Consider the following 11,657-nt stretch of genomic DNA (forward strand, 5'->3'; position numbering starts at 1 on the left):
GACGGCAGATAATTGTAGAGTAGAATCATCAGGAAAGACTTCTAAATCCAATAGTAGTTGTGTGTGTGTGTGTGTGTGTGTGTGTGTGTGTGTGTGTGTGTGTGATTGCATTGATTTTATTTAAATATTGTGGGTGTCATGTAAATTATCTTATTTCAAATTCAAATTTGGTTCTTAGACCTAATAACAGCACCTCATTAACTTCCGTATCTATTATTCAGCTAGAGACAGTTTGGTTAACAAGGCAGGGACTAGCATTAACCTGACAGTTACATCCTGATTTGTGTGGAGAGGGAGGGATGTGACCAGAGTTTCTTACTTCCCAGAACAGCTGTGTCTGCCACTAGTGAGGGCTGTGTCTACCAAATATCTCTGTTTTGCCACCTAGTGGTAAGGGGATGTCATTGAATGCTTTGATTTCTTAACAGTTTATTGTTATAGATGACTGTCATTTAACCTTAAAATCAAAAGCAGACCTTTTACCATCTAGAACAGAATAGCTGAAGAGTTTATTTAATTTGAATGTAATTGTATTACTACTTCCAGACAACCAATAAAAGGCAGAGTCCTTGGATTTATCTGTGAATCTCTCATTGGCATTTTGTTAAAGTAAAATATGGCAGATGCAAATGTGAGTGTATACAGAAAAGCAATAGGATTAAGAAGATTAAACTTTTATTATGGAGAATAAATGTGGCTTTTCTTCTGATCAGAATGATATATATATATATATGCATATATATATACATATATATATGCATATATATAGTTTATGTGAATTAAGAAACATTGATGCTTAAGAAAAAAATGTTAAGGAATATAATGTTTCTATTTCACTAGAGATGATAGAGTCTTTTGAGTGTTTGAGAAAGGAAAATGACTTGGGCTTTCATAATCTTTATGAGTTTATCTTGATTTAAGAAGTCTACTGGTATGTCTTGAAGGACTTTAATAGATAGATTGTATCAGTCCAAAGCTTGCTTATCAGGATTTTTCAAATCTTCTGCTCTATTCTTTGAAAACAAAATAAATACTTTACTTTTTTTAATTATATACTGAATTTCTTTAGAATTCCTTACACTAAACATGGATATAGCTATATTTTTAAAGGGCCATTCCTACAGTAATCTCAAACAGTATCATAAACAATAATCTGTAAAGACAAACACTAACCTCAAACATAGTACCATATAATCTATATGTATCTATGTACAAATAATATTAATAATAATAACTCATATTTTAAAGTCTACAGAGAATTATCCTCACAAAATCCCTCACAGGTTTCATTTTCATTGGTTCAGAATTGAGAAATTCAGTCTCTGAAAAGTTAAATGACTTGCCCAGCTCACACAGCTAACAAATATTAAGAGTGAGATGTGGACCCAAGTCTCTTTTGACTCCAACTTTATTTTTCTACTATACCGTAGAATAATTCACAACATATTGTGTATATGTGTGTGTTTTCTAGTAGGCTCATGTTAATGATAACATTAATAAATCAATCAAGTGTTTATTAAGCCCTTACTATGTGTTATGCAGTGCTGCATGAGAGAGACAGAAAGACAAAAGAAAGACAGTCCCTCTCCTCAGAGCTTGCATTTTAATGGAGGAGACAATATGTATATATAAGTATATACAAGATAAATTTAAAGTATATACATGGTAGCCTCAGAAGGTGAAAGCAGTAACAGCTTGGTGGGGTGGGGAATAGGAAGAAGACCTGGAAACTTATCCCACAAAATGTGGTACTTGAACTGAGTCTTGAAGAAAACCAAGGGTTCCAAGGGGTGAAGGTGAGAAAGGAAAGCATTTCAGGCATGGGAGACAGGCCAGGCAAAGGCATGAGAAGGAAGGTGCTTTTTCTGAGGAACTGAAAGTAGGACAGTATGGCTGAATAGAGAGTGCTTAAAATGTAGTACTGTGTAGACTGGAATTGCAGAAGCCATTTTTAAATGAAGCTTTTAGTTGATTCTCATGGGAATAGGGAACTACCAGAATTGACTGAAAAAGTGATTGACATGGTTCAGTGGTGATAATATAGAAGATGATTGGAGAGGAGAGACACCTGAGGTGGGGAAACCTATTAGGAAATTATTGCAAGTAATTCAGGCAGAGGACATGAATTAGAATGTAGACCGTGTGAGTGAAAAGAAAGTGTTATAAATGAGAAATGTTATAAACATGGAAACAATAAGGTTTGACAACTGATTGGATGTATGGAGTGGAGGTTCAAGTATGACACCAAAGTTGAGAACCTGGGTGCCTGGAAGGAAGGAAGGAAGGAAGGAAGGAAGGAAGGAAGGAAAAAAATAAATTACATGGAAATTGATTAAATAGATACATGAGGCAATTATAAATATATAGATAGATACATGCATATTGATACACTTATATGCCTGTATCGTATCTATCTATCTTGTATGTATAAAATTATTTACATGCTATTTCCCCTATTAGAATGTGAGCTTCTTGAGGACAGGAAATGGTTTTCTCTGTTGGCTGACTGACAATTATAACGTCTTCCTTACTGAAAGTTTTCCACTTGGACTGTTGGGACACTTTACTTTCTATGATAATAATAGACATAGTGTTTTAGGGCTTACAAAATGATTCACATACATTCTTTCATTTGCAGTAAACCTGGGCCTTGCAATAACCTTGTGAGGGACTTGTGACAGATATAATTATATCAATTTTACTAAGCAAGACACAGAGGCTCATAGTTAAAGCAGTTTGCCCAAGGGTATATTGCTTACAAATGTTGGAGGAAGAACTTGAAGACAGGCCTTTGCCTTCACTCTAAGTCCAGCATCTTTATCTACTACTGCCTCCATTCCTTTATCCACACCGATTTTCATTTTCTAGGAGTGGATTACTGACTTTATAATGGAAGTCAATGGCAAAAATATATGTTTTAAAGTGGGCTTTGCTGAAATATATCTGCTCTATGAAGTGATGCAAAATCTGTGTGGGTCTTCCTTCAGTCTATTGCTAAGAATTCAGGGGATATTAATCCAACCTTTGAATTATCTAAGCCTTTTACTTCTTCTGTTTCCCTCAGCTGCCTATTTGCAGCATTTCAGGGCCTTTTAATACCTTAACACTCAAAAGGAGAACTAGGGAGGAGAGAAAATTCAAAACTCACTTTGTTACACCATTTAAAGATTTGGTGTTGAATGAGATAAAGTCTCTGACAAAATGAAGTGGGTGATTAGCTGTGAATTTTAGTCATAGATATTGTGTCTGTGCTTTGTTTTAATGGGATGGACTCCACAGTTCCTCTGTATATCCAAACTTTATAACTATCAATAACTGACCTTTTTTCTTCCTTATTCTGGGGGAAAAATTAATTGCATCAAATAAAATTTTCTATCCTACTAATATAACACATCTTTCCAATAATGAATTATTTTTGATCATAACTGATATCAGTCCTTCAAAGGTTTTCTAGGGACATCACCACATTCTAATATGTTATAGTTTCTTCTAATGAACTTCTGCTCCTCAACTACCATGTATGCTAAAGGCCTGCAGAGTCAAGTGAATAAAACTTGCTTTTTGACAGGTTGTTTGTATTTGGTAATTAGGATAGCTCTTATTAAGAGTTTGTATTTTTAATTCATAATTTTAAGATAGCTGAGGTTTTAATTATGCTGTATTTTCCTTATAAATCAACCCAAGAGGTAAAGAAAAAATACTTGTAATAAAATCTCAACCAACTTTAAATTTATACAAATTTATATTATAGAAAGTTGCCATATGACGTTCTAATAACATTTTTTCCCTCTGTCATCTCTGGAGGGAGAAAATGAAGTTATTGCATTATTTTGTCCTGTTTCAGTCAAGAACTTGTTTCAGAAGACAGTATAAAACATCCTATGACTGTCACTAAACATCAATATTTGGTAAGGCTTTACCTTGTCAATGAGGGTAAAAGAACAAGTATTAAAGGAAAGATGATATGCTAGATTATAACTCAAATAGCCTTTTGGTGTAGTCCTTTAAGGATTGTTTCTTGGTGAATACCACTACATCTAAGATGACAGTTTGCACTTTTATTTAGACTCAATTCTTTTTCTTTGCATTTCTTTCAACAGTGATCCAAATCAGCCAGTTCCACAAGATACCAAGTTTATACACACAAAGCCCAATCGTTTTGAAGAAGTCGCCTGGTCCAAGTATAACCCCAAAGACCAGCTGTATCTACACATCGGTCTGAAACCTCGGGTAAGGGATCACTATCGAGCAACCAAAGTCGCTTTCTGGTTGGAACTTGTACCTCATTTGCACAACCTGAATGAGATTTTTCAATATGTTTCCACAACAACAAAAGTCCCTCCTCCAGACATGACATCATTTCCTTATGGCACTCGACGTTCTCCTGCAAAAATCTGGCCAACTACCAAACGTCCAGCCATCACACCTGCCAATAATCCTAAACATTCAAAGGACCCTCATAAAACAAATCCAGAGGATACAACTGTTCTGATTGAAACAAAACGTGATTATTCCACAGAGTTAAGTGTCACTATTGCAGTGGGAGCATCCTTATTATTCCTCAATATTTTGGCTTTTGCCGCATTGTACTACAAAAAGGACAAAAGACGTCATGAAACACATAGGCGTCCCAGTCCTCAAAGAAATACAACAAATGATATTGCTCATATACAAAATGAAGAAATCATGTCTTTGCAGATGAAGCAGTTGGAGCATGATCATGAGTGTGAGTCTTTACAGGCACATGATACCCTGAGACTAACCTGCCCACCTGACTATACCCTCACTCTGAGAAGATCCCCAGATGACATTCCGCTAATGACACCCAATACCATAACCATGATTCCCAACACATTAACAGGAATGCAGCCTTTGCATACTTTCAACACCTTCAGTGGAGGACAAAACAGTACTAATTTACCCCATGGACATTCAACTACTAGGGTATAGCTCTGCCATTACCTTCCCCTCCTTTACTCTCCTTCCCTCAGCAACATCGAAGAAAGAAAAAGAAAAAAAAAAGGAATGTTTTTCATCAAGCAGACTTCAGATAAAAGGAGAAAGGGCAGTCATTATTTTCTTACTGACCCTTTTCAAAGGAACTTTCCAATATTAAAAAGATCAACTTCAAACCCTGTGAAATGTGAAAACGTGTACATTGCTGTTATAATACTGCTTTAAGATCCCAACCACTTCAGTGAAAGTTTAATGTGTATAGGACAGAAGAATAGCCCGCTTCAAAGACCTGGATGTTTTCATTGTAAGAAATAGAAGCTGAATCTTCTGGAACACAGCCAAGTGACTCTTAACCATTTTTTTAAAATAAAATTGAAAAAAAATTCTTTATGTGCCATGCCATGAATGGCCCTTCTTAAGTGAGGACAGTATCACAGGCTTTTACTCATTGTATGAAGCTGTAATCCAGGAGGAAGGAAAAATAGAATTTTATTATAAAAATAAGAGGACTGACTATGCAGTTGTATTCGTATAGTTCTGTGCAAAGAGATGATTTGCCAGCTTGAACTATATTTAAGAAACTTTGTAAAAAATGTACATGGATGTGAGTTTAAACACACAAAACAACAACAAAAAAGCTTTTATTGATGTTTTCAGTTTGAAAGAGCTTTTAGAAAGATTGTGCTTTCAGTTGTGATCTATATGTATATATACATTAGTCATATCAACCCTGTTTCCTCCAGAACAAGAGGGGACCTTTCTTCTTTATTACTTGTGGTAAACAAAGACATGGGATTTTCTAACATGTTTCATTTGTAGGAGGACATGGCGTCATACAGAAAATAAAGATTGTCTGTGTGACCTGCACATTTCCCCTTACAGGTTGCACAAATGCATGTTAAAGCATTCTTAGGAGATGGTTGTTTTAGACAACATTTATTTTGGGGGTATTAGCCTTCATGAAATTGCAACACAAAGATGGATCAGAAATCTGGAAAAAAATTAGTATTTAAAGTTTATTGAGTTAAAGGAAACACACACACAAAATGACAAAAAAAAAAAAGACAAGTCCAGTTCTGTAGTTCTGGTTATTTGAATATGTTTGGGAAGAGTTGCTTCCCAGTTCAGTATCCTGCCAAAAGTAAAGAAAGCCTGCCTTTTGGTTAGCCTTTTTCTCCCTACCCCCAATCCCCTCCAACCCCCCACCCCTCAGTAAATCTAGCTCTCTGTTCACCAGCAGCTGCGGAAGAACTCTGGCTGAGAAAGTACCTGCTCAGCTTTGCTAATCAGAAGAAATTTGCAGTTTGAAGGAAGAAATGATTTTTTTTTCTTTTTTAAAGAGCAAGGTTCTTATTTACCAAAATACAGTGATGAAGTTTTTTCTTCTGTATTTCATTTATGTGATCAAGCTTATGCCTGTCTGAAAGATTTTTTTTTTGCAGGTTTCTTATATAGCAGTCACCAATCAATGCATATGATAGAAAGAAAAAAAAAGGAACAATTATCAACTATGCTTTGCATGAGTTTTCTTGAAAGTATGGATGGCTTCACTGTCAAATTATCATATGAAAAGAATTAACCCATGACTTTTTTGAATCAGAGAGCCGGAGACAAAGCAGTCATCTTTCAAGGAGTCGATGATCATTTCCTTTTTCTTTTTTAATTTCTTGATTTTTTTTCTTTTTAAAAATTTTCCTAAGGAATGCTTCAAGTGTCATAAGCTGGAAGGAAAAGATGGTTGCTTTATATTTTGTCTTTTGAAAGTTACTGGGTCACCAAGAAATAGTAACCAAAGATACATGAAGAGTCTTGCTCTGCACTTGAACATGTACCCAATCCCAGAAACCAGTTCTTCAATTTCATTTTAAGTTGGACATAACACTGTCACTTCCCCACCCCATGCTGTACCTAACACATATGCTGCCTTGTACCCTTATCTTGAAGTCCTTTGGATAACCAGTCCCTGAAGCATAACTGTAGAAATTCTCAATGTCTGTGAACTCTTTTTTTCAAGAAAGAGGATTCATAGAAAAAAATGTGGTAGTAACATAACAAAGTCATGACTTTCACCTAACTTTCTAACTTACATTTGAGAGTGAGGTGGCACACATATATTAGGTATGCCCCTGAATTAGCCCATGGTGAAGCAACAGCACCTACTTGTATGTAATGATCCCATAGAGAACTGTTTCTTCCTTGATTCATCATTTATTATACCTGACTCTTAGTAGGTTGTACCCATAAGCTATGTATTGCCTCCACTGAGAAAGTAAATAGGCTCTTTGTCAAACAAACAAAGGCAGTGATGCTTGGCATCATAATAAGTTGGGTATGTTTGTAATGTGAATTACAGTATATGTTTAGTACTTCCAATTGTCTTCTGCTAGCAATATGTACAGTAATGTGTCAGGCTTGTGACATTTGGGTAAAACAAAGAGTTTCTGTAAGTGAATGATTTTAGCTTTTAAAAAATGATTATGATCAAAGTCAATTTACTACATCTTAAATGATGTCTGATTTCTACATGGAAAAGTGTTATAGGATCTTCATAGCATTCTATGAGAACAAACTATTCTTGCAATCTGTTAAAAAAAAAAAAGGGAAAAAGAAAACTTTCCCAGGCTTTTATTCTTGACCTTCAAAGGCACGCAGGGTTTAATGGTTTCTTTGGTTATCGTTTTGCAATTTTTTGTTTTTGCCTTAAGTAATGATAGAAGATATATATGGCTGGACACATATGTATAAACTTTTCAGCAGCATTTTTAATAATAAAATATCACAGTATTTTCTAATGCTTTGTGCAAAGAATTATGTGTCCATCCTTTTTTGTAGGCAATCTGGTTGTCCTCCCTGCTCTCCCTCCCCATTCCTGAACCCCTTCAAAAGCATTCTGAATTGTCAAAGGGAAAGGATATGTTGTGACATAGGCTATAAACATACTAATTAAATTAGTAACGGATGTATCTTTCAAGACACTGCCAAGTATACTTTTCTCATGCCATTACTATCAAAGCTCTCCAGGCCTGCTGATAGGATAAGTAAGCTCTGGACTTTGAAGCTCAGGATATAAAGATGCTGCACAAAAGAAAATGCCTTGTATTTCTTACTAACATTGTTGGTGATTCCTATGGAACTGTGTGTTTAATCTGTGTTTAACACTATTGTGTATCAGATTGTTTGAAAGGAGAGCATATTTTCTTCCCTGCCTAGGCAAATCTGAAGCCTATAAATTGGAAATAATAGTAGTACACAAAGTAGGATTTGAGGGACATCAAATTAACATCACTTTAAGTTAAAGAAAAATGTGCACTCTGATGTTAAGATGGAAAAATAATTAGCAAATTTATGAATTAGAGTGCTATTTGTCCTATTCATAAAAATGAACTTTTTCTTAGCATAAAATAAGACCCAGATACATAAATTATCTGAATAGGCAGAAGATAGATAAAAAGATTGATATGTACCATGAAAACTTTTGAAAATATATTCTAGTTTGTATTCATCTGGTGATAAGTTATCGTATTCATCTGTTAAGTTATATTTTGATCTTCTGCCATATTAGAACTCATATACTATTGATCTTTCACACCTTTTATAGGAGATAGCCAGCATACTTTTGTTGAAGTCAATGTCCTTCTTTTAGCCCTGATACTTGCTATCTGTATAATCTTGGGCAAGTTATTTATGGGTCTCATTTTCATCATCTGTAAAATGAGGTTGTCTCTAGCTCTAGAGCTATAATCCTGTGAAGTGTAGTTTAGAAAATGTATATCCAGAAATGTATTTTCCCTCAGACTCTAGCAGCTTTCTAAAGCATTAAAAACCCAATAAGTAGTAAAACTCAATCTCCTTTGGTCATCCCCATTGTTTGCAGGGTTAGAAGTCACTGGGTCTATTTTTATAGGCTTGTGGCTATGTCCTTTGTAACTTCATTTGTGGTCATTTATCTCCCTCCCTCATTGCATGAATTTATTTACAAAGATGCTATTCATTAATTGACTAAGGATGAAAAGCGTCTGAACCCATCAGCAACAGAGAATAAAGGTGATGAAGATTCATGTATTTTTTATTCTTTTCAATGACTAGCAACAGTGGATAGTGAATAGTCCAATACCAGCTTTTAAAAAAATGGTGAAGTAGGTGTTCATCTCTGGTGTTTGCTCACTTTGTTTTCTTTTTCCCCTCTCCCTACTCCTATTACCTTCCCTCCAGAAGTGTTTTATGCTCACTGATCCATAGAATGCCCATAAACCCCCACTGATTTGTTCTTGTCAAGCTAGTGTTCTCTGATTTGAAATATTCTCTTCCCCTAGACTTCCATTAAAATTCTCTATCCCTCAGGGTCATTTTCATGATATCAGAAAGAAACAAATAAATAAATGAGTGGATGAATAAATAAATAAAGGAGGAAACAAATAAATGAATGAATGTTTAGGTGTTGATGGCCAATGATAAGGATGTTTTTACCCCTTCTCAAAGTATTTAAGTTTCAAAAGATGCTAAGAGATGTTACCTACCGAGACAGTAAGGTACTAGTCAAACCATCCTAATGGACAATTGAAGGAAGCGTTTTTTGGCAAAGGACTCTTCCCAGGGTCCTTTATCATACCATGTAGACCATAGTTTACTAGTATACCTTTGAATAAATACAACCATACTGGGGAAAATGCTATCCACGTAGGCATAGATTTAGAGTTACATACATCCAAATTTTATTGGACAAATTTGTGCCTAGACATCTACCAGTTAGTTTTTGGAGGTCTAATAATCTCCAGGAGTAGGAGATCATGACTTCTGTCATCCTATAGATTTTGCTTCTACTTTGTCTGGTTACTCAATTCCAGAAAAAACCTAGTTAGAAGCTCAGTTCTCAGTTCAGCTAAGGATACATCTGAAGTTTCCCCAGGACCATCCTGAAAAACACTAAATGATTACCTAACCAATTATTAACTTTTTTTCTTCAAGTAATAAAGGATAACAATTATTGTAGGTCTAGTCATAAGTATAGCGTGTTAGAAAGTGTCAGCTCCCTCATTTGGGAAACTAAAGTACAAAAAGAAAGACTCACAGCATGGATAGTCAGTTAATAAAAAATTTATTCAGCACCTAGATGACTTTGCAAAGCCCTGCCACACTTAAATCCAACTCACTTGCAAGTTAAGATATTACCCTCCTGATGTCATGTTATTCCTCTTCAGGAGCAAGGGACAACAACAACAATCTGTGCTAGGCACTATGCTGAGTTCCCTAGTTTCTTTGGGTAGTGAGTTTTTTTCACATTTACAATAGACAAAATTAAGATACTTTATCACAACTTTTTTGTCTAAAATAAAGCTTATCATTTTTCTCCTTTCATGAGATAATCTATATGGCTAGACGAGGAGGTAGATCCATCCAGGGTAGAGAAATGAGTAAGTGCTGCCCTGATTTTTAAAAATGTAGTATTAATAACCATATAGAGGAGGCCCTCTGTGAAATAAGTTGATCCTAGTATGGAAGATCTGTTGAAAAACATGGACGAGAATCACACAGGATGATGAGAAGGTATAGATGTGATCTCCACTGTCAGAAGGAATACCCATATTGATGAGATCGTAGATACAATGAAATACTTCTTTCACTGAGTTATATTTGTACTTCCTTCTTGACTTGCTATTCCTTTGTTGTGTAAATACAATGCTCATGCTGTTCCTTGATACTTCTCTGTAGAAACTTTATGTATTCTCCCAATTTCCATTTCAGGCCATCATGGAGCTCTTGGTTTAATCAGCTTTATTTCTGAGCCTTGTGCAGTAGCATGGCTTATTGCTGACACATTAAATATATGTGCTCTAGATATATTTTATTGTTAATAAAATATATTACATATATATTTCACTGTTAGGAATTTCTAACAGTAATGTGCTTTTTAGCAGTTGTAATTTATGTTTTCTGATTTCCTAAAGTATGTCAAAATAGGTATATTATTCTCCCAGATTTGTGTTTTGAGTGTTACTTTATTTATAGAAACTTCTTTCTCACATTTCTTCACTGGACATTTTCAGTAAGTGTCCTTAAATGTTTTAGGTTGTGGGCTCTCTGTTTCCTTGTTTATAGTTTAGTACTACACATATGACTTCCAAATACAAATTTTGTGTTATCTTTCTCTCTTCAGAATGCCTGGATGAAGACTCAGATTCAGAAACTCATCATATAATCACTAAAGAGAATGTGAAAGTATGAACATAATGAGAATCATAAGTAATTAATAGCACAGAGAAATAGGTTGTTGATGCTGAATTGTTGATCTGGCCCTTTATTCCCTAAGAAGAGAATATAGGAATAAATGAAACCTTTGCAAGGTCTCTCAATGCCAAACAAGTTCATAGTAAAAATACTGTTTGAGCACGTACCTATTCTTTTTGCAAACATTCATATATTATTTTATGAAGTCTAAATTGACAGGAAACTTTTCCTCAAGTCTATGTCCAGCTGACAGATCATTTGAGATCCAGATGTAGACAAAAGTCCTGCTAATAAGTACACAGAAATGTCTACCACTGCATTCGCAGAGAATCAAATATTAGGTGGAATTAGGGTATCCTGATTCTAAGTTCTGGAAGGACTCTATTTCTCACCAAAGCAATCACATATCCAACAAATATTTATTAAACACTGTGGGCAGAGAAATGTTGGGTGAAGGGAAAAATACAAAGTTTAGG

At 35.0% G+C, this 11,657-nt stretch overlaps 1 protein-coding gene across 4 annotated transcripts in view; it reads left to right on the forward strand.

Annotated features, from left to right (window-relative positions):
- The window catches only part of NLGN4X (neuroligin 4 X-linked), a 426,216-nt gene extending 418,468 nt beyond the window's left edge, over positions 1-7,748 (forward strand). For all 4 annotated transcript variants that reach the window (XM_021006227.2, XM_021006232.2, XM_021006233.2 and 1 more), the window contains one exon: positions 4,101-7,748. In XM_021006227.2, coding sequence (XP_020861886.1) covers positions 4,101-4,950 — 850 coding nt within the window. In that variant the 3' untranslated portion in view covers positions 4,951-7,748. The remainder of the gene's footprint in view (positions 1-4,100) is intronic.
- The last annotated feature ends 3,909 nt before the right edge of the window (positions 7,749-11,657 follow it).

This window comes from Phascolarctos cinereus, unplaced genomic scaffold (genome assembly GCF_003287225.1).
Source record: "Phascolarctos cinereus isolate Bilbo 61053 unplaced genomic scaffold, phaCin_HiC Scaffold_726;HRSCAF=1367, whole genome shotgun sequence".
NCBI lineage: Eukaryota > Metazoa > Chordata > Mammalia > Diprotodontia > Phascolarctidae > Phascolarctos > Phascolarctos cinereus.